Below are 24,235 nucleotides of genomic sequence, written 5' to 3' on the forward strand. Positions count from 1 at the left end.
GGCACACACTGAATCTATATGAGTCTGTCAGTCACTCCATGCCCTTGTGAGCATTGCTTAGGTGGCAGATTAACATCTTTCCCTCAGGCCAAAGTCTCCACATTGACATTGTAATAAAATCAGTATTAATTCTGATCCAAAATACACTTTAGGAAGAGCAACTAATGCAGTGGGTTTGGTTCTCCTTGACTTACAGGGTCTTTTGAAAAAAAAGTCATGGGTCCTTCTTTCCCCATTTCCAGGGGTTCCTGGCTAAACTCCAGGAGACAAACTGGTATTACTCCTTTTTTCTTAAAAGGGGAAAATCAGAACAGTGGCTTGGACAAGCTCACATAGCAGTTCAACCTAAGATCAACGCCTGAGCCTTCAGTTTTAAAAATGTATCCAAAAAGGATTCCCAAATCCAAGAGCTATCCAGACCTGCTCTGATTCCTACTCATATTTTCCAAAGAAGCCTTACACTGTAAGGCAGCAGGGCACATAACTTCCTAGGCCTCATGGATGGTATCTCAGTCTCTACTTACCTTTCTGAGATGCTTATCGTGAATAAAAGGATAAAATTAACCACAACATACATAAACCCCGTCAGTAGATGGGAGAGTCATAACCTTGAGCTGCCCTAAGCTGCTGCCATCCTGAGGGGCCAGGAGCTGGCACACACACACATATCAGCAAAGTCATAACAGCAGTGCCCAGAAAGGGAAGAGCAATAGGAGACCAAAATGCATTTCAGACTGCTCTTCTCCCCGAGTAGCACAGCAAGGCCCACCACAAGTACTTTCAGTAAAAAAGAGGTAATTTCCCAGTATTCTGCCTAAGCTGGATGCACCTGTACCAGTAACCTGGTGTGATCTGTGGCTCACAGCTTCCACGCTTCCTAATGAAGTCAGTCAGTCATTTTCAAGGCCAGACTAATATGTTGCTGAAAAGCCAGTATTTCCAACATATCAAAACCATACTGGCCCTGGGTAGGCACCCAGCAGTAACAGAACAGTTAACTACCAGCATCCAGCTATGCAGTAAGCAAGGCATCACATTACACAGAAATGGCAGAGGGTGAAAAAACAAGTGCATTAAGTGATCTCAGTGCCTGCTGACCGATGAGCCAGATAACCAAAATCAAATGCACTCTGTAAGCAAAAAGAATGAGCAACTCATTAAAATGATCAAAAGATGATAAAAGGGTGATGTGTCAGCCTGTAACTGCACCTCTTACTCTGGAGCACCAGGAAAAGCGAGCACCAGCGCCGTATAGTCCTCCCATCCATCGCAACTTGTGGTTGTACCAACAACGAACTCCAGCTAATTACACACAATACTTGGGTTTTCTGTCCTATATCCTGCAATCACACACAGGTCTGGTACTCGAACAGAAGGCTTTCATCTTTCACCTTCGGAAAAACTTCACTTCTTCCCCTTATATTCAGACACTGGCACAGACCAGAACACATTTTTACAGACAAGCTAACACCAGTAGCTGTCACAAACAGAGGAGGTATAACCAAACAAAAAGGACTGAAGGGAAAATGAACCAACCTGAAGGACAGGAAAAAAAAACGGAAAATAACTTAAAAACAGTCAATGACATCATTAACAAAAGGAAAATGATCACAGAAACCATGTTATTTGTGCTCCAGGAAGAATGTTCAGACACCAGATGATCTCAATGCCTCACAAAAACACAACTACTGTGCTTGTAAAGCCTAAATCTTAAAATCTTTCTACATTTCAGTTTGCTCTCAGAGGTCAACCAGAAACCAAGCCAGGAAGGCAGGCAGTGTTACAGAAAGCAGCTTGTCTCTGCCACACAGGTTTTACTGGAGATTCAAGACTGCAAAGTATTGGAACACCCCCACTTAAAAATGTCCCCTCCTTGTATCTGGCCAGGAAAACACCTGTGCTGGGCAAGGTCATTCTCCGTTGCCAAGAGCTCACCTGGGAGCAAAGGCTGGTGGCAGCAGCCACACCCTGAGCTTGTTTTCTGAGCCCTGATAAAAGCAGCAGGGCAGGAGGCCACTGTGCTCAGCTCCCAGAGCACAGGGAAGGGGCAGGGCAGGGCACACCAGCAGCACAAGTCTGAATTCTCTCCAGCTTCACCACACTGCAGTGTTTCAACCAGGCTGAACAGACCTTGTGGATACCCTGCACTACACCCTAGGACCTAATATGGAGAAAAAAGGCAACACTAAGGTGTCAATATTTGCAACTGACTGAGTACACACCACGCTAAGTCTAGAGAAAACACTGAGTAACTCCCAGATTCTCACAAAATTAAGTGCATGTGCCAGAAATGGCAGGCTGAGTTCCATTCCAGCAAGCACAAGGTAAGCCAAACCCCTCAGAGCGTGTGTGTTCACTGCTGGGTTCTGAACTGACACACTGGGTCACAACTCTGGGTATTTAGTGACCTCCAGGGAACCCAAATGGCACAGAGAGAACAGCAAAGCTGTCCCTGAATGTCCCCTCTACCTCTCCTCACAAATCATCTCAGCCCTGGCTGCCCCACCTAAAGTCATCTAGGAGGGAATGGAGCTCAGCACAAACACCACCAACTACTGGCAGAATCTTCCATATGAGGATAAAACAGAAGGTTATGGACTTACTTAGGATTAGAAAGCAGACTTGCATGTGTATGTAAGAAAGGCAACCCTAACAAAGAGAATATCTGGTATATTTGCTTCTTCCACCGTTCTCAGAACAAATTCAAGTCAATAGTTAGTAAGGCTGCAAGCAAAGCAGCTGAAAGTAAAAAGGGAGAAAATATTTTTCATTTTGCTATGATTATGGGTAAATGAAATCTCATGAAAATAACCTCCACAGTTAATCATCTAGTGCAGGAATGATAACATACCTATATGAATGAAGAACAAGTTATCCAAGTGCCTCATGTATCAAGAGGACCATAAGCAAGTTACTCCTAGAATTATGCTATTACGGGATTTTTATGTGCTACTTGTGACTGAAATAGCAGTTCTTTTCTAATACAATAGTTTAATTTCCAAACAAGAGTCTGAATGGTATTTACTATCCTCGCCCCCACAAGAGGTTCAAACTTTAATTCCATTTTGAGGTGAAAAAGAGGTTTTATGTTCTAAGATAAAACCTTTGAAATCTCCAACTGTCTGATGCAAAGGCTTCAGTGCTCACAACACATGCCTGGAAGATCCTTGTCAGGGAAAGCACATGAGGGTAAACACACTCCAGAGAGGAGGGTCATCCCACAGAACAGAAGGGCCTGTTCTCTGTCAGTGAGCAGAGTGGTGTCCCATGCCCCCTCCTTCTCATTAAGTTTTAGCACAGCAAAATAATTCAGCCTGTACTGAGCAGTAACAAAGCTCATTATCTCTGGCAAACAGACAAACTGCAGGACTGAAGGAAAAACAGATCCCAGAACTGTCTTACCCTGCCAGTGATGAGAATTTATAGCAGTCAAGAACACCTACTGCAGCACTCAGAAAGCACAGAGACACCACGGGAAGCTTCTCAGGGCAAGTGTGAGAGGTAAACAGGGCATTCTGGAGACCAAACAAGGTCAGCAGATGTGGCTAACACAAAAGAGACACTGGGGGGGGGGAGGGACAAGATGAAGTATTAAGGTGTCCTGACAGGGTACCTTGAAGTCAGAGAGAGATGCCATCAGCTCATCCAGTTCTCGTGTAGCTGAGGAAGCCGAGATGCGGGTCTGCTGCTGACTGGTGACCCTCTGGGGGCTGCTCACCTCACCCTGGCTCACAGTGATGGCAGGCCTGGGAGGGGAAAAAACAAAATGAAATTAAAAAAGAGTGAGTTTAAGCCTGGGAGGGCACTCCTAGATGGAAAGTCCCACTGCACCCCTGAGCAAGCAGAGAATGAGGAGTTTCCTCAGCATGGCCCACCCTGGCCAGCCCTCCCCCAGCTTCCCCGGGTAACACAAGCAGGTCCTGCCTCTCTGCCCACTCTAACGTGCACACACACCCCACCAAGACACAGACAGTGACTGAACACTCATTTTGTCAGATAGTGGGCGTCTGTGGTCAGCTGAGTTTGAACATTCCACCTCTCACACATGACTTATGTGGTTTTTTTATCCAGGAGTAGGTAACAGAGCAGCAGCATCTTCATGTGCCCACTCTATTTCAGACCCCTTGCTGTCCTGCAGCAGCTGCCCCTACACTGCAGTCACCAATCCCACAGCAGCCTGTCCCACCCCACCCAAGCCTGTGACCAGCAAAACGTGACTCACACTGGGCTTGGCACGGAGCTCTCCAGCTCATCCAGCAGGCTCTCCACGCTGGGTCGCACATCTTCAATCCCACGGGCACCGTTTCGCTTTGGCTTCTCCTTGGTCGGGGGCGCAGCCTTCCCTCCCCCAGAGCTGCTGTTCTCTGGCACAACGTAGTGAGGTCCAGCCACGCTGGGCAGTGAGGGGCTTCTGCCAGCTTCATCTGAAGGAAAGGGAGCAGAAAAGAGCCCTTCAGAGCCCCAGTTCCACATATACATGGTCATCACAGGCAAGAACAACAAACTGCCCAGAAATCTTGTGGAATATCCATCCTTGAAGTTGGCCTTGCTTGAGCAGGGTGCCCCACTCATACTAAAGGAACCTTTGATCAAGGGCTGGAGGGGGTCTCCCTCAGGAAGGATGTTGGAAGGGAAAACCAGGCTGCTATTCTGAGAACAAAAGTACCCACTCATACCAAAGGTCCTGCTATTCCTCACCTGCTGGGAAGCCACTGGCGGGTGTATGTTGAACAGCATTCAGTTCCAGGAGGAGTCTGTCCAGTTCTGAGAGGTTGCTGCCCAGAGAGGAGCTGGTCATGGTGGGAGATGGTTCTGCAGACTTCTGCTTGTTTGGGAAACTAAAGATAAAGAGAAATGTGAAACTTCTGTGTCAAGATACAGCAGAAGGATGGAGGGAAACTCGTATTAGATTCCAAAAGTTTACACATGTACTGTGCTCTGTTCAGGCTGATGCTTTTAGCTCTGGGGGAAAGACGATGTGTACTTTGTGACATGACTAAACACGGCCACTGCTTAGTCACATCTCCAGCCATCAGTCATGAAGAAATATTGGGTGGAATATTGATGGACAGGGCTTATTTTAGGACTATGAGCTGCCCAGCCCTTTGGAAAGAGTTAATTGTGTGCAGATCTGAAATGCACAGAACAGCAGCAGAACCATTAGCTCACATACAGGAAAATGACTTGTTTCTGCTGACACCACAGCAAGAAGCAAAACCCTCCTCCCTGAAGTGAGGGAATGCAGGGCTAGCACGGACTGGAGAGAGAGGCAAAGTACAAACCTCATGCTATCAGCAAAAACTCAGAAGCAATAGGTTGTGTGATAACCTCTTGCAACACTCAAGTCCTCAAAGCTTTAATTTGGGGACCTCTAATCAATTTATAAGAAAGTAATTTGATATATTTTCTACTGTGTGAAATACACAAGGCTGTATGAAACATTGGCTGTAACTACAGCTTATCTTATATGGGTGATATCATTTACCACACAGAACTGCAAAGTGTTTCAAAGCAAAACTTAGCACCAATGCAGTGATTTTTATAGTAATTACACTGGGGACACTTCTTCCCATTGTCCATGGAAGGGAAATTTTTTCTCCTAGTTTTACCAATGAAGGGAATAACTTCTAATGCTCTAGAGGTTCTCATTTTATCAAAAAGATACTTTCCAAATCCAAAATGGGAACTTCTGCCTTGTGCACAGGACTACATTATGCTCAGAAACTTAATATCTAACAGGTTTAAGGACTCTGACACCTGTAACACCAGTGACAATCAGGAATTCCATAAGGGCACTTATTATCCTTCTCTTCAGACTGAAAAATAAAAAATCCACAACTGCAGTCTGAGGAGAACACACCACACCCCAAACCCACACACCAGCTACAATCCACACCAGAACCAAGCCATGCCAGACCCTTGCACAGGAGGACTTATGGCTGTAATTACTTCCATTTCGTGCTAATTGCATCCAGTCCTCTGAAAAAATTACAATTACTGCCTCCATTGGGCCATCTCTGGCTAGGCCTGCCTCTACCCAGAGTTGGTTCTGGTTGGAAACAACTTCCTGCTCAGCAGAAAGAGCTGGCATGGTTAGAACATGACACCAAAGAAACACCAGTCTCCACACTGCAAAAAGGTGTCCAGGATGAAGTTCTGACTCTTCCTCACTCACCCCCACGTCAGCAGAAAGGTCTGTCCCACTGCACAGGCAACCTCTCAGAGCAAGAGCAGCTGCCTTTGTGAGCATAAACTTGTTCTCTATCAATCATCTGCTGAGACAGAGATTGTCAGAGGTTCAAATTTACCTGAAAATTCAAGTCACTGCACAGGTACTGAGTTCCCTGGTTTAACTGACCCAGAGGCCACCCACCTCCTAAAGGAGTTTTGTGCTGATTAACAGGGGGGTGGATTTGTCACTTGTGTCTGGATCATATCCTTCACAACACAATCCAGATCCTGCTCTGTCTGATGGACCCTTAACCTCTTGCAGCTGAGCAAGCCAAAGGGCCGGGTCAGCGTTTGAAGTGAGTATGAAAGTTAAGGTGGCGCGTTACAAAAGAGGTGATCACAACTGGCACAAGGCAGCCTGACCCACACGGGGAGCAGAGCTTGTTTCCACTTATAGAAGGCAGCTTGAGCCACAGCAGACTCAAGCTGTGAGTCAGGCTTATCTCTTAACAGGGACAAGATACCTGTAGACGTGTTCCTCTTCACTGGCACGGGGAGAAGGAGAGCTGAGCCCGTCTTTGGGACCCGAGGCACTGGAGCTTTTGGCACTAGAGCTGTATATAGGAGACTGGGACTGAGGCTGTGGAAATGAGATTTGCATTGGAAACAGAGAATACAAAGCAAATATGTACCTTACTGCATTGCAAACCCACCCAAGGATAGGGCAGAACAAAGCCCAGCAGAATTTAAAAGAAAATTCTGCTCTTTAGTCAAGCCAGCCTTTATCAGATGAGCTACGCCAGGAACAACTGTTCCCCACTTCCTTCAGACTTGCCTATGAGTCTCAGCTCCGTGCTGGAAACCCCCAGTCTGCTTCCCACAGGCTACAAGGCAGATGACTAACACTAATCTCATCACGCCACCATTTTGTCAATGACGATGGGTTTCAAATTCTTTCGTGCTATTTGCTCCAGCCAGTTGGTTCTAATAAAGACCCACACCTCTCCCCATTTCCCCACTCTGTTCGTAGCCAAACTCATCCTCACTTCTTCCTATTCCTCCTCTTTACTTTCTTGAGAGATCCTGTCCCCACAAACCAAGCACTGCGCCCCTCCCACATCCACTTACTTGCTGGTGGCTGTATCTGGGTGTGTTGGGTTGCCACTGGTCTAAGGGGTCAATCACGGTTCCATTCAGGGCCTCATTGGAAGGTGGTGGGGGCACTGGAGGGGGCACAGCAATCTCCTGGTACGTGTGGTTTCCAGTTGGATAGGAGTAGGGCGTTTCCTCTGTGAGAAACACTGGTCGCTTGGAGATATGTGAGGTGGTGGATTCCAGGTCTGCCAGTAAGGCGTCTGCAGGAAAGCAAAAAATGAAAAACAAACACGGTAAAAGCCAGGACTACAGCTTGGTCTCCTTCTTCTCATTCAAAGTATTTGTATCAGAAGGTTTTTAGGAAGAATTTTCAACTAGGGGCAATCTACCAAATGCCCTGAAAAACATAATTGCTGCCCAGGAATGAATGACTTACCCAAACTTCTACTGCAAAGAAAATACCGAGATGTAACAAAGCAGCCAGAAAAGCTGTGTCAGTCTCTGATTTTTGTCTTAACTGGAAATCCACCCAACAGCAGGGATCCGTAGTCTCACTGCCTCCTCCAGAAGAGCAACCCAGGCAAAACCTGCCCGGAGATCTACTCGCAACAGGATATTGACACAGACTAATTACAGGCCCCACATCATCACCGAGTCATTTACTGTGGCCGCAGGCATTGCTTTCTGCAGGAAACAAGATCTCAGGAGGTGTTTTCTCCAGAGTCTAAGGTAGTGGAAGAAGCATGAAACGTTCAGATCAGTCCACTGGTGCAGCAGAAGTACGTGCTTCCATTTTCTTAATAGAAGTCCCTCTCAGTACATCATACAAACAGTTAACTAGTTTCAAGAGCCTGCCAGGTAAACGCCATTTCTTCTCCTGGAAACAATTCTCAACTAGCTGGGTGGAGACTGCTCACAAATTCCTGAAGAGAAGGAAAACTTCCACCAGCTAAAACACTGTCACTCATGCCACGGAGAGGACCCACGTCACACAGTTAGCATCTCTCAGAAATGTTAAAGCTGAAAAACGCTCTCCCTTAGAGACAAGGCATTAAAAAGGCATTCCCAGCTTTCCAGATTTCTCCCTGCAAACTATCCTCTGCCCATTCCCAACCCTGCCCTCTTCTGCGGTGACTCACAGGCAAATCCCAACCTGTTGGACCTTCTGACCTGTGAGCCCACCCTGCAGAGCCCACTGCAGTTCCTGGAGGGGGATCTCCAGCGAGCGCCTGCAGGTCTGTGCTGTGCTCACTTTCCAAAGAAAGCCTCCCTGGCTGCATTCCCAGCTTTCCGCTGGGGCAGCAGCACTGGGACACACCTCAGCAAGGCTGTTACAGAGTCAGTTCACAGGGACAGCAGCGCTCTCGACTGTGGGAGCATCGGGACATACCTGGCAGGTCCCTTTAGAGGAGCCAGAAAATAACACAACTTCAGCAGAATTAGGAGGGGAAGCTCCCTGAAACCCCCTGGACCCCCCTGTGCAGACCCAGCCGCCTTCAGTCTCAGCAGGATCTTTCTCCCACGCACAGCAGGTACTCACACTCAGTTTGGGGTGTGAGGGCTCACCCTGAGCGTGGCCGTCCCGCAGTGTCCCCCACCGGGGTCACAAGGACCTGGAGTTATCGGGTGGCACCAGAATAGCAACCGAGCAACTGCTCGCCCTAATGGCTGCCCACGGTCCCAGGGCAGCACCTGCCAGCCCGGAGCCACCTCCCAGCACAGCAGACCACACAGCCAATGCACTTAGCAAGCCCTCAAGAAAATACATTAGAAGAGGACAGTATTACAGCATTAGAAGATGAGGAAGGTGCTGCTTTTATATTCGCTCTTCCAAAACCCACAGCTTCACGAAAGAAAAAAATAAATAAATAAATAAGCGGTCCTGCACTCAGAGAACAGAATACAGCCATTAGCAAATTAAATACTGTGTTAAATTAGTTCTGTAGGCCTTTCACTGAGTTAAAAATATATTCCAAACCATTTAAGTCACAGGCATCTTCCTAGAGGGGCCAAAATACCCCAGAGGCAGATTCTCTGCCGGGATATAAGCATTCTGCAGCTGGGGAAAAATGAACTGAATCTTCTTTTTAAGCAAAAGAACAGCTGGTGGATTCCAGAGTGAAAGGCACGTACCTCCAGGGAACTGCCGATGAGCTGCAATTCCTACAGTCAGGCAGGTCCTGTGACTGGAGGTTTCATGCACACAACCTCCCAGAGAAGTGCTGGCCGAGAAGGAGTGGTTTTTGCTTCTCCCCTCCAATGACAAAGGCAAATCAAACTCCACCAGGAAGTGAAAATCCCGTGAGGGTGTTGGGCTCCTGCGGCCCTGCAGAGGGGACCCAAACCATTTTTCCACCCTCCAGCCCTTCCTGCAGGACAGGCAGCTCTAACTATCTCGCCTCAAAACTGCCCTGCTCGGCTCAGCGCTGTGCTGGATGATCCACCGGACAGAAACCCTCTGCCCTTTGCTACGGGCAGAGTGAGCCCGAACACACGAATCCCTTGACTTTTACAAGTCTGCGGAAGATTGGTCTGGGAATACCAGGAGCACTCAGCCCCATGGCTGCGAAGGAGTTAAGATTAATGATTAACTTCCCCCATACCCTCCCCCTTCCTGACTTGAGCAAACAAGGCAGAGCCGAGGAACGGGAAGTGGAGAGAGGAGAAAAGGAGAGGAATCACTCGGTTACTCAAACTAAACTTCAACTTTACAACTGATACCGAAGCAGCAGCACGAAGGCACGAGCCCAACCCGGCGGGGCAGGACAGGCTCTCACACACCGGTTTCCCGGTGGAAAAGGACCTCTCCTTGTGCTTGCTCGCCCCCAGGTTCTGTATCCCCCCTTCCCTGCGCCCCAGCCGCTCCCTCCGAGCTCGCAGCCACGACACAGGAAAAGTCTTCCCCACTTGCGTCCCTCCCCGTTGCTGTTTCCGGATCCAATCCCATCAGCAACCACAGGTCCCCGAAGCTCTGCTGGAATGGGAAGCTGCGCCCGTTTAAAGGATCCAGCACCGGCAGCAGAACGTCCCCAGGGAGTGCAGGGGACAGCGGCACCGAGCCCATCCCGCCCCACGGGCATCACCCTGCCCGAGGGAAGGCAGGGGCTGCAAATCGCTCCCTTGGAGGTCATCCCAAGGAGTTCTGCAGTCCAGAGCGCGATTTGAGGAAATTACTCAAAACCCAACCAAAAAAAAAAAAAATCAACCAAAGGGATTAACGCTTTGTTTTCCATGCAACACCTCATCCCAAGAGGTCCAAAAGCACTGTGCATTCATTTAGGATTTGTGCAGTTTTTAACACTACCAGAAGACACATGTGAGATAAGAGATGATGGGAAAGAAGGGAGATTTATTAATGGAAAAAAAGGTGTGTCACTCTCACAAATGGGACCAGCAGCTGTAGCCTGATGAACTGAGACAGGGATGTTGTGCCTTGTGCAGCGATGCACCTCGTGTCACAGCACTGAGTTCACTACAGTGGCTGCTCCTTAAATGGAATATTAAATGCTTAAACAGAAATATTAAAGGCTCAATCGATATGCTGGATAATGAAGTGTTCCTGCCCAAGGTGACTCCTGAGGGACAGTGCTGCAGGAGGTGTTAATCATCCACTTAGTCTCCCCCAGCCCTTAGGAAGCAGCTGACGGGACCACCCTAAGGCCAGTTCCCACAGGCACCATCCATGAGAGGGCACCACCACATCCTCACGCGGACAGAGCGAGGAAACCCCACAGCAGTGCCCACTCTGGCACTCCCTTCACCTCACTCGCTCAGCCCCGCAGAGCCGGGGACGTGTCCCCGTCACAGGCGCACAAACCTTCTGCCGGTGCCACGTGTGCTGCACCTCCCCACGGAGCCGCATCTCACACTGGCACACGCTGCAGCGTCCCGGGGCTACCGCCCAGCGCTCTGCAAACAACCACACACTGACCTCACCCCCTCTAACCACTGCCCTAAATACTCTCTACAACCCTACAGGCACAGCTCTAGGAGGCAGGATCTCCCGAAGATAAATAGCATAGATTTATTTATCTCCAGAGGATGGATTTAGCGATTTTGCAGATAAAGTAAGCCAGGCAGGGTTATACTAGATTTTCAAGCCATTGTTCCTCCACGGGATCACCCCTCCTTCCACTCTCACCCCTACAGCAAGCTCCTAACACAACCCACAGACAAAATGTCAACTCATGGAGCAGAATCACAGTCCAGTTTCCAAAGATCTGGTAGGGCTCAGCCTCCCCACAGGCATGGGCTGTGCATACAGAAACCTGTATTTTCCACTCCATTAGGCAGTGTGCTGCTCAGTGGGGTGTGAGAAGGAAAACCTGCTAAAATACCACCAACTCAGCTGCTCCTGCTTGTCATGGCTATGCTGGAGCAGTCACAGAGCTGGTAAAACCCTAACTCAGCACAAGAGCATCTCAGTGTGTGCACAGCTGGTCCTCCACGGGCTCAGGTAACTTGGCCAAGCACCTGATAAAGCTGCATGCAAACATGAGAGAGGACAGAGTCCTCCTCCCTCCACTGGGCAACCCAAAAATTACATGCTCAATTGAAATCACATTCAGGCCTGAGGGCTACTCAAACCACATCCTCCCCAATATGGGAGGACACTGGTGTTTGCATTCAAGTGGTTTTTCAACATGAATTTTCCTGTGGAGGAGGGACAGTTAAAGAATAATACCATTTCTGATACCTTTATTGCTATAAAGCATAAGGCACATGGAGGTCCAGGGACATTATTTTGCTTCTCTCTCCCTTCCCTTTTCTCCAAAATCATTATTAACTATGAGGTCCTTGAGATTCTGGTCTACGAATCCCCCACACAGCTCTGCACCTACATTAGATATGTTTGAGTGACCCCTTAACATCAACTGTGTTGCTTCAGGGGAGTTCCCAACATCTGCCAAAGCTCTGCTGCTCATTTCAGGACGAGAACTCTCAAGCTGATGTCCAATGCATTGAACCCTCAGAAAAAGCCCTTTTACCAGGAAAATCAGCACGGTGGAAGAGCAGGACCCATTCACCAGTTCAAGTTACAGACTGCACATTCCTATGCTATCTCCCCAGCCCACACCTCTGTGGGCCGAGGAACAGCTCAGGCATTCCAGGGGCTCCAAGGCAGGCTCCTCCTGCCATCGCTGCGTGTCAGCACTCGCTGTCCTGCAAACGCAGGATCCTGCGGCAGGAACGGCCTGCGTGCAGCCAGGGGCACATTCCTCAGCTTCCCACATCCCAGCTCTGCCTGACAAAGAGCAGTAACGCCAGCCTGGGGATCTCAGCACTGCTCTAAGGTACGGAACAGGAATGGGTAACACCAGGGCCCCTCTGTACTCATGCATCAACATCCTTTGCCAGAAAACTCGGCCCCCTTTAAAAAATGAAGTTACTAAAGAGAAAAAGAGATATATATATTTAGATGTATCTTCCCATGCATATGGAGAGCTCCTTTGTTCACTCTCCCCTTCCTGTGCATCTCAAAAACGCTCTTGGATTAAGGTGACACAGTGAAGCAGAACATTATGCATTAGTTCTGTAAAAACCTACATGACAAGGCATTAACAAATTCCTATTTGCCAACTGACATCAAGCAGCTTTTCAATGCTAATTTTTCCTCAAGCAATAAATAATTTTCCACTATTCATAAGCAGCTTAGGGTTTTTAATTTATTTTTTTTAAGTGATGCAATTTAGAGAAATCTAAATTTGCTTTCCTCTGTCAAGCAGAAGCAAAGTGTGTCCAGGGTAACTGCAGCCTGTGTGAGGGCTAGAGGGACACAGCATCCTCAGGGAGCTCAGAGACTACAAGATTATTGCCAGGAGAAAGCAACTTCAGATTTCCATGTGCAGTTCATCTCTCTCAAGAACTGAGGATTATTAAGCTGCGCTGACACAGCAAATCACAGCATTATCAATATGGTAAGTAGATCAAAAGGACGGTGGTCAATTTTCTTCTGCATCTCGTCTGCTGCTGGGAAGGAAATGGAAACATAACTGAAGCGAGACACTTCAAATGCCTCAGATATCAGCCTTTCTTTGTCAACAGCTGAAAGCCACATCTGTGCATCCGTCAAACTGCATGTTCCCTGTAGCTCTGCTTCTTGAATGGGGCATCTGGGAAGTGACACTGGAGACAGGGTTTTTCATCCAGCCACCACCACACAGAGTCCCATCTCCCCCAGATCTCTGGTGCCACATGTCCCTGACAGCCCAGACACAGCAGAGTGGGAAATAGGGATGAGGTGTCTGAGCACAAACTACAGTGCTTCCCCTTCTGCAGCTGCTGCACTGAACAGGTCTCTGCACCTGCCCTGCTCTTTCCCCCACCTCTATTTACCCAAAGAAGCAGAACTGCTACAGGTTTTCCTGGTTTAGGCAGCAGAAGATTCCCAGAGGGTTGGCAAATGGAAATAAGAAGCAAGACAGCCTTAAGGGCAGCTCTAAATGAGGACATGGACTTTACATGATAACATGTCTCACAGTAAGACGAGCTGCAGACCACTCACTGCAGAATCACAAACCATTTTCCAGCCCTTTCCTCTTAACACCTGTAAGATGCTGAATTCAAATCCTTGATTTTTGCTATTCCCTAAACAAACAAAGGGAATTGCACGTCTAGAACTGAACTCTGAGCTTGCAGCCTCATCTGAGCAGCCTCTTTGCCAAATCCCCGAATCCAAACTTTAAATAACCTCATCAGGTCAAAGAAGTTCTCTCCCCCACCTTCAGGAGTAAATGCAGCTCCAGCTCACATATGGGGAGACAGCTCGAGGTGGTAACCCAATCCCTGGCATGACAGTTTTACATTGTGAGTAACTGCAGAGGAATGGGGAGCCTGGGTATATTTATCCTATTAAATAGCCTTTCAAAAGAAACATTTCCAGTGCCCTGAAAGAGCTGCATCAAGCAGACTTGTTGGAGCCTTGCTGCAGGACCTCACTGCCCTGGAGCTGGACTCCAGAAGGTGTGGGGAGCCCCAAAGACCAACACTGATGGCAGGAATTCCCATTTTAACAGCAGTTTTGACTTTTCTCAGTAAAATGAAAGAGCATCATCAGAAAGAGGAAAACCATGAACAAACAGGTGAAAGCAGGCATTGATTTCCAGGTAAATTACATTTATTAACAGGTTCTTAAGGCTTTATATTCTAATCAATGCTTTTAAATGCAAAAAGATCAGAGACTACAAAAGCAGTAAAATACAAAGACTACATTCAAAGAGCGACCTGAAAAATTCGAAGTGCAAGTAGATGCTCTTAAAATCCTCAAGTTCTCCAGTTCACATGTATAGAAAGCATGTAAAATAGGTTGGCTTATTTTCCAAAACATTTTGAGGAGATGACATTTTAAAATTTTCCAAAATTTAACCAATATGTCAAGAAGGTAATTAGAATACAGAACATGTAATAGCTCTCAGCTTTCTTGTGAAGCGGGGACAGATTGTTATTTAAGATATAGGAAAGTTCAAGGCACAAAAGATAAGTCATTTTCCAGACCTAACAACTGCTGCAGTATCAGTACAGAGCAGCCACTGGGATTTTTACTTCATGTTGCCTAGACCTGCCTAGAGGAAGTTCAGATTGCATGGTCAAAAAAAAAAAAAAATCATCCAGCTATTTCTTTAATGTACCGATGCTTATTTGAAGCCTTGTGCTTTCTCATTATCATGAGAAATGTGTCACTGCTTAATAAAGAGAATGTCCAGACTAATATGCGGTATGGTGAATTCTGATTAAGACAATATCCATGAAATTCTTGAAGCTTCTCTGTACTTTGAAACCAAATCTGCACCTCCTTAGAATAAGAAAAAGTTTGCATTTGTGGCACTGATTTACCAAGGTGTGTGGGTGCTTCAGAAAAGCTTAACAGCAAAGGCAGCCACCTAACAGCAGTTATACCTGACTACACCAGGCTGCAGAGACAAACTGAAGTACAACTCATCCTGTGACAGACAGAACTGCTTTCAAAATCAGGTGGGAGCAGCCCCTGTGAATCCTGTCTGTGCCAGACCAGCCAGCTTGGCCTGGTACAGCAGCCCTTCCACCAGCTCTGACCACTATCAGCAAAGGCCTAAACAAAGACAAGACCCTGCAGTGTGAGATGTGGTCTGCACGAGCAGCTGCACCAAGGGCTGTGGCTTCCTGTCCCAACCACGGAGACCCAAGCTGGGGAGTTTATCCCAGAGCTTGTGGCCAACTAACTGGTCACAACTAACATGCACTATTGCCACCCCAGCCACAGGGTTGTAACAAGAGTGTGCAAATGCAGCCTGTGTAAAGCAATTTCAGTAAGGGTTCATCAGTAACTACTCACTGCACATTTAGGGATGAAATGCAACCCCATGGAGTGCTCTGGCTGTAGTTCCAGCAGAGCTGCCACCACCACTGCCACCACCACCCACTGCCAGTGTAAGGGAAGGGCCGTGGGGTCCCTCCCCCACCCAGCAGGCAACCCCAGGCTGTTCCTGAACTTGCCCTGCCGATCACCAGATGCTTTCTAAACTAATTCAACTTACTAATCCAATAAAAGTTTGCTGGCCTGTTGGTTTGGTTTTTTTTTAGATAAACTCATTAGGTTTCTTGGAAGCACAGCTCCAACTCACTCCATGACTTAAGCAGCTTTTAGAAAATGTATTAAAAAGACCAATGCCAGAATCGAGCCCTTGTCCAAGTAAGTGAATAAAACTTCTGCTTTAAATGGGAAAAGCTCTACTTTGACCTTCAAAACTCAGACCAGGACAAACTGTAAATCCAGCCCATCCTGCCACTAGCTGAAAGAAATCACCCATCCTCCTGTCTGATTCCCGTAATTCATCTGCATCTCGGATGCAGACCAGAAAAACTGCAGCCTGAAAAGATCCAATCAGCAGATACCACAGACTGAAGCGCTCTTAGATCCTGGAGACATCCCTCACCGCTACCTGCCACTTCCACCTGAGCTTATTCTGACATCTTATTTTGGCTGTCCAGCCCCAGACCTGTGAGAGGGCTCAGTCAGTAGGACAGCACATGTTATGTACCCACTGGTGTTCTCTCATGTGTCCCACTGAGCTTACGAGGGAGCTGTTGACAGAGATTCCTGACCGTAAAACTCTGAAGAGGAGCCAACTCTGCACACTACAAAAACCCAACAGAAGCCATCACATGAGCTCAGACCTTCCTCCAGATCCCTCTGAGGGGCAAGAGGGCTATTTGTGTATGTGCTAGAAAACCATAAAGGTCACCTACCGCAAGAGCCTTCCTGGAACTGGCCACACCATTTCCTTTCAAATTAACACAAGCATTTCAGTGAAACTCAGAGCTGCCCTGTAACCTCAGCAGTGGAGTTTTTGCCCACACGGTGAGGGTGCTGGAATGCTGGCAGCATCACGTGGGGGCAGCAGGTCCCTGTGTAACCCAGCAGGCTCTCAAGGGCACAGCGACACTGTAGGAAAGCAGCTGACCAGTCTGCAGCTTGGCACCACCACAGTCCCTGGGAATCACACCCCAGTCCTTGAGTGAGAACCTTGGATCCACCTCTTGTCATCTTTGATGCAACAGGCTGGGAAATCCTTCAGCTGCTGGCTCCGTTCACATCCCTGAGTTGGCAGAAAGTAACACAGCACAGGCTGAGAAACACTGCAAGTGCCTCAAAGATTGAGTCAGCACAGTTTCCTGGATGAAATAACTCAAATCAGGGCTCTCTGGTCTACAACCCAATCTGTGTGAAGGAACCACAAACTATTTTCCTGTAGGACCAGAATTTTTCTACTTAGCTCTTGAACACTAAATTAGACCCCATCTCAAACTGGCTGAGAGAAGCGAACCACCACCTACAAAAGAAAAACACAGCAGTCATTCTGCCTTTCTCCAACTTTCTTAGAAAAACTTTCATCCCCTTTCCACTGTTTCAAAACAGTTCATTAGATGGTTGAGATAATGGAAGTCTCACAAGGCACATAACTTCTTTCATGGTCAGAAATATTCCTCAGCATGTTACAAGTTTGCTGAGCATCTTCACACTGAAAGTGATTTGTGATTTAAGTACCATCTCCTTTCAGAGGGGATGCACCTGATGCTTCCAAGAAAGAAATATGGTTTGAATATGGTTTATTTGGTTTTCAGATAAAAAAACTGCTCAAACCAAGCACAGCCTTTTGAAGGTCTTCAGATTAACCTCAGCTGTGCACTCCACTGCCACGGCAATTCCATTCTGAAGCAGGAACACCAGGAAGAACAAACCCTTCCTGGCACAAAGATCCAAGGACAGCACAGAGCAAAGCAAGGCCATGCAAGCCCAGCTAAGTTGGCTGTTGTGTTCTTCCCATACTGCCTCCAAGAGGAGTACTCGAACTTCGCAGCAGCACTCAGACATCTCTAATTTCAGAGCCTGTTCCACCTCCAAAGGTGTGTCCTCCCACTTATTTCTCATTTCCAGAAGTGCTGGGGCAGGGGGGAGGGAAGGGCTATTTCCTGTCCTATACAGTATCCTCTTTTTTATAGCATGGCCTTCTCCACACTTAAAGTGAAAAGAGACATCTTACATTTACTCCCCTCCGTTTATAGTCCTGAGCAGCAAACAGCTCATGCCAAGAGAAAACGCCCTATGCTAAGACCTGCTGCCTAAAACTGAATTCATGATCCAGTTTACTAAACAAAACAACATTTTCAGTTTCACGGCTCCCAAAAACTTCTAAGAATTCCAGATCCAACTACACAAGCCTTGAATGCCTCTGTATGGCAATTCAAGTCAGCCCACGGTCGTGTGAAGTTAAGACAGCAAATAACACCATGCATGGTTCCCTTCTGTGCAGATTCACAGAGTCCTGAACAACAGGAAACAATTTCCAAAGACGGATAAGTGTAGTCAAAAAATTCCTCCACCGCTCTATGAACAATCTTCAGCAGGATGAGGAAAAATTTGTCAGGGGTTTGCAAGTCATAGTTCCAGCTGATCTCAACACTTGCACAATGCTGAAGAGCACAAAGCCAGGCTCTGCTTCACTGGACAGAGAAGTTGGAGATTGCACAAGTTTGTGATGCTTCACAGAGACGTAACCAGCCTTTACTCAGCGCTCCAACTTTTGACCTCCAGTGATTCAGACCTCTGTGATTTGAGTACCACTGTCCTCAGATGATTGTCCCACCCACAAGTTACAGAGCTAATCACAGTGGAATCCATTTTCAGTTACAGTTTTCAGTCACAGCTGTCGACAGTTCCACACTCTAAACCTAAATCTCCATGTATTCAATTTTATATTGCTATAACGGGCTGTGACAATGAAGTCTGCAGCAGCTGTAGGCAGCGGAGTCTGCAGCCACTGCACCTGAATTCGGCCAAGGATCACAAATCAGAATCCTCACCCTCACGTTCACACTTCCTTGTCAGCACAGAAGAACCTGTACCTTTCAGACATGGAGAACTGATATGCAGCCCTGAGGAGCCCAACACAACATGGCAAGCCCATGTTATATCAGAACAGAAAGCAAGTCTGACTCTCAGGCCTGTACTAAAAATATTTAAGATGGAATTTCTCAGCCTGAATCTGCAGCCTGCTATGAGCTCCACCTGCCACCCAAGTCTTTTGTCAAAATCCTCTCCTTCTGGAAGCAAATTGACTGGTGTTCTGACAGTTATAGTTAGTCTTGTGAAAGATTACAAAGAACAACTATCTGCACAAATTAGAGAGTCTCCATTTCACTCCTTGTGTGTCAACTGTGAAACTGAAAACAGCTTTGGGCTCCAAGGAGGGTAAGGACAGCCTCTGACAGTCCTCTCCTGCAGTGGCTCTTCTTGTGCAAGATCTATTTCTGATCTCTGCCTGACAGCAAACACATCCTCAGGCGTTTCCAGGAAGACCCAGACAAAGGCATTAGCAATGGCCAGTACTGCCCCAGCTGTCTCTGGCAGGGAGGTGAGTTGGCTCAGACAAAAGTGAGGAACATCCGCTCTGTTCAAACACAGCCCCAGCTGAACAGGAGCAAAACGACATCCCGGATGAGACTGGAGCAAGTGTAAATGTTTTACACAAGCCACCAAGCAGTTAATACCACCTCAGTACTGACCTGGGCTGGACTCCAGCCAACATCCTAGATGGAAAGAAAAATTTAAATACAACCAAAAACATTAGTCACCAATACGTTATTTCTGTTTAGTCCCTTATTTACCTTTGTGCACGCAAAATAGGAAGTTTACCCTCCTTGTGCATGTCATAAGAATTTTTATTTGCTGCTGGCTCTGAAAGTTTCTAGAAAGTGGGATGAACATTCAAAAAATGTCCAACAAGATCTGCTCTCCTCTGCCAAAACAAAAAAAAATATTCATGAAAACCAAACAAGCAGCCACTGAACTGTCCTGTCAGGGAAAATTTCCCAGGGCCAAGGCCTCTGGACAAAATACCAACTCCCTTGTATTCCTACAGGAAGAGGGGCTCAGCCAAGCCAGCTATCTGAGGAACCAGACCCTTCCTGCTACACCAGCACGCAGCTACTCCAGCAGCACTTGGTCAAAACACAGCGCTGCCATTTTACAAACACCTGACAAATCCAGCACAAAGGACATCTCCCTTAAACAGAGAGTCCAAGGATGGGTATAGGAACAGCAGGAAACAAGACAGCGTGGATTTTAAACCACGGGTCTGGTAAAGGGAGGAAACAGAAGCTCAAGGTTTGAGAGCAGAGGTGTGCAGCACCCTGCTACCACCAAGAAAACATCTACATGTCCACTGAAAAGAGGTGTGGGGGTTTTTTTTTAATCCCTGGGCTGGTATTTGGTTGAGATTTGCATAACTTTAGGCAGTTGGGTCTGACTTGAACTGGAAGTTGCCATTAGCAGCACCGAAGTTACAACACATTCTAAATCCAGGACTGGATCACTCTTCTGAGCAGTTCCTAGGCAGCAGAAATCAGCAGTGGCCAATCACAACAGTGTGGACACTCAGCAGTGGCCTCCAAATCTCTGGGCATCAGCAATCCTCATGTGCTCGCGCTCCAGAGCCCTCAGGTGGAAGTGACAAGTGCGTAGGTTTGACCCCTTACAACAGCTGTGGAGCACCTACCACGTGGAGATCAGAATTTGGTAACTGCTGATTCTAACTCATCTAGGGAAGGAAAACATGTTACATCAGGATTTACATTGCAACAGAGCACAGGAGTGCCACTGGACAGTGAGCACCCCAGAGTGAAGGATAGAGTTTCACAAGATAGAGAAAGGCGAATTAACAGTTCACCACTGCCAAAAATGGAGAGGTTTTACTCCCTCTTCCAGACATGTGCTGCTGCCATTTACTTGTGTAGGCTGTGGCTCTCACACGACCCTTCTGTGAACCAGTTCAACAGAATACACACCCAGCCAAAAAAAGCTGACTGTCTCCTTTTGGGTCCGAAAAGAGAGGAGCACAGCAGTCAGCAAGAAGGGCTATGTCCAAACAGTCAGAGAACAGAACAGGGTAAGGATGAGTGAAAGTAAAGCCATCCCTCCCCTTTCAGCAGCAGAAAGCCCTCATATTGACTCAACTGCCAGCAGGACTACCGCCCCAGACACCCCAGCATCTCATATTGCCACACAGGTAACCACAGTCAGGAATAAGATTGCCAAAGATTGCTGTGTTCTTCTCCATCTGCATAAGTAAAAATGGGTCTGGATGCAGCCGGAGACAAAATATTGTCAGAGCTTGCACATTCTGAGTTAATTATGAGTCTTTTAAAAAGTAACAGTAACAGGAAAGCATGTGGACCCTCGAACCAGTAAAGGGAAGAGGAGGATTTACATGGTTATGCAAGAATAGACATGAAACTTGAGGAAAAAAAAAATAGCATCTTTTAAACTGTGGAAATCCTATCCATGCAGCATAAACAGAGCTGAATATAGACCCGTCCAGGCAAAGTGCCAGTTACAAAATTTGAGACACACATAAAAGATGATGAAATGAAGGACTGAAATATTAGTGTAAATTCTGAATTCATTAAAAGCATTAGAAGCACAGATTCTGCCCGTGAGATGAAGAGTGCCCTGGCTACAAGCAACAGGAGGATTCCAGTAACAAAGGATGGGGACACTGAAGAGACACTGCAATCACAGCCATATTTAGAATAGTCTCATTGAGGCATTTCTATCCTGAAGGCTCTTACATGGGATATGGGAATGCAGACTTGAGAGACTGTAGTCCTTGAAGAGAACATTTTTCTTCTTCCCATTCAGTATGTAACAAGCGTAACTCCCAACAGCATAAATATAAAAGCATTCAACAAATGCAAACCTACCCTTAAAAAGCCAAGATATATGAAGTTTTAAAAGCCTGAATCAATAAAGAGATATGAAATCCCAGCAAATCTTACCCAAATACGGGGGATGCCAAATAAAAGGTTAGTATATTGAGATATAAATAAAGACTTGCTGGCTTGACCTGCCAGCCACTCTGATATGGTTTGTTTCCTTTTTTTTTTTTTAAAAAAAAGGAACTTGTGTCAAATTGTCAAATGTCATATGTGGTTTAACTGGCTTGTTAAAAATCTCATTACTAAGGAAGTACTCACAAAATGGTGGGTTTTTCTTTTAAGGAGTTTTCATTTCTGCCAGGGTTCTTTGCAACAGGGTGGGAGCAGACTTGGAAGCGACACTAAACTCTTTATAAGCCAAAAAGTGTAAGTCATCGCCAACAACTGACTTTACACAAGGCACTGCCAAAAGCACAATGTAAACTCACAGAGCAGGGCAGGGGGAAATGACAACAAAATAGTTAACATTTTTCAGTTGCGTGGATCTTGGTAGTACTACTTATAACTATAATAGGTAGAAAGTCTTATAATCAAGCTTTCAATCTGATGAGCACTGTACTAAAAGGTAACCCAAGTCATTACAGACTGTGGACCAGCAACAGCTCTGAAAGACAGGGTACAGAGGGCCAGGGAGCACGTGGTTACAAATCTGGTTAAAGCAGCTGCTTTTCACTTTAAAGGAGTTCCTGGGAACGAAAGGAAGACAGTGTTTCAGAACCGGTCCCCCCCGTCTACTCTGGGAGATGTGGGTGGTAATTTGATGGAAACTGCTGATGGCTCTACAGCTGCAGAGCTCTTAGGGGATTTTTTCAGTATTGGCAGAAGAATGTGGCTCAAGAGTTTCACAATGTCATGACAGAGGCCCGCTGAAAGAAAGGAAATTGTTAAAGCCAGACAGAAAACTAACATTTTTAGAACTGCAGTGTACTGGAGCCAGTGGATGGAGAAGAGCTGGAGAATGTTTAAGGTTTTCTTATCTCTTCCTACATGAGAAGGTATATGACCTTTGGTTCTACCTGTCATCTGGTATCCTGACAGAAGTATTAGGCACAAGTGTCTGTCTGGCTTGTTTCAGCAGCAGCAAGAGAAATAGTGAGGATTTCTTTTTACCAAGAGCAGTATTAATAAAGCAATTAAATGCATGACAGCTTCTTCATCTCAATGCCCTGAACAGAAGTTATTGTTTTGTTATTTGACAAAGACAAATTTTATTCTATCAACCAAAGGCTGTTTCACTCACAAGAGGAATCAAGCCCACAGAAAATGGCAACTAAAAAAAAAAAAAAATAAACTGCAAAGACCCAAGAGAAAGCAGATTTTTGAGAGGTAAAGATGAGTAAGAGAGACCAATCTCCAGCACTGACCAAATATGGAAATGCCAGCAATACTGAAATAGAAGCAGCATGAGAATAAACTTCCCTTTCAGAGGTACATGAAATAAATCCTTCTTCAAATTACTTTCTAAAAAAGGGTTTTCACCATGATTTGCTTGTTCCACCACCAATCCTACGATAAAAGTCAACAATCACCCGAGATAACTGGACAGAATATTTTGCACTAGTCTAGAGAAGTAAAGATTCCCAGTGCCTACATTTCTGCTCTGCTGAAAATTAAGTTGACTTCTTTGTCTCAACTCATCATACTCTTCCCTGCTATGCACTGAACTACGGTGCAGAGGGAAATGGATTAATTTTCCTATCAAATACCTGGATGGACATGTAGTTCACATGGACACGTACCTATTCACATCACTATCATCCCAGTACTGCTGAATACTTCAAAATTAACCTCTGACTCACCTCAAACCACAGTGGCATCCACAGCCCACAGAGAAACAGAGGGACCAGGCTCTGCCACTTACACAATAAATCTACAAAGACAATTTCCCACACATGCACAGCAGTGCAACTGCCCCCTCACCAAGAACAATATTCCACTTCTATCTCTGCCACAAATCCAAGCCTAAGAGTTTTAAAGCAGCTGGAAAATAGAGTAATCCCAACTCCTTTCCCCCCTCCAAACCAGAAAACCCAAAAAAAAAAAAAAAAAAAAAAGAAAAAAAAAGCTGTTAAAGCTGTTTCTGCCAAGCAAGCACTGAATACACTGCATTCCATTTCATTAAAACAATTATTCAAAAGCCAGCCAAGAATTACATAAAGCTTCCTCCCTGCACCACCCCCAGCCCCTTCCTTCAGCCCTCCTCCCCAGCAAACAACCTCCCAGCTCTGCAGGGACAGGATCCCAGCAGAGTAAAACTGCTCTGGGGAAGCGGCACCCAGCACACCTTCACATCCCACGGGCTGCTCCATCCCACACACTGCACCCCCCAAGCCCAAGCAGTGCACTCAGAGGGCTCCAGCAGATCCAGGCAGCCCACGAGGTCTCTGAGTTTCCTTCTCCCCACCTAAGCAGCACCACGGTGATCTCTCTCGAGTAGTTTTCTCCCTCCCATTTGCTGGTAAGGCAGCATGAACCAACTCCTGCACAAAAATGAATGATAACCTAACAGACTTTCTCTCTAAGTCACACAGCCAGGGCTCTTAAGCATGATCCCAAGGCAGAAGGTGCTGGGGGCACCAGATTTAAGCAATTAGGAAGCAGAGGAGCAGCATGCCACAGCAGCTGTGCTTGGGAGGCACTGCCCAAGGGAACTGCTCGGGACAGCCAAGCAGCAAATCTCAGATTAAGCACCACCAGGACAGACTGAAAACTACAA

General features: G+C 46.6%; 1 protein-coding gene across 1 annotated transcript in view; it reads right to left on the reverse strand.

Annotated features, from left to right (window-relative positions):
- PXN (paxillin) overlaps positions 1 to 24,235 on the reverse strand; it is a 45,701-nt gene that overhangs the window by 13,629 nt on the left and 7,837 nt on the right. Inside the window, exons 2-6 of the mRNA XM_027881937.1 lie at positions 7,300 to 7,526; positions 6,696 to 6,811; positions 4,699 to 4,838; positions 4,223 to 4,424; positions 3,614 to 3,746 (exon numbers count right to left, since the gene is read on the reverse strand). Of these exons, the coding sequence (XP_027737738.1) occupies positions 3,614 to 3,746; positions 4,223 to 4,424; positions 4,699 to 4,838; positions 6,696 to 6,811; positions 7,300 to 7,526 (818 nt within the window). The remainder of the gene's footprint in view (positions 1 to 3,613; positions 3,747 to 4,222; positions 4,425 to 4,698; positions 4,839 to 6,695; positions 6,812 to 7,299; positions 7,527 to 24,235) is intronic.

Source organism: Empidonax traillii, unplaced genomic scaffold (genome assembly GCF_003031625.1).
Source record: "Empidonax traillii isolate 1590-97213 ecotype Southwest subspecies unplaced genomic scaffold, ASM303162v1 scaffold99:size1466351, whole genome shotgun sequence".
Taxonomy (NCBI): domain Eukaryota; kingdom Metazoa; phylum Chordata; class Aves; order Passeriformes; family Tyrannidae; genus Empidonax; species Empidonax traillii.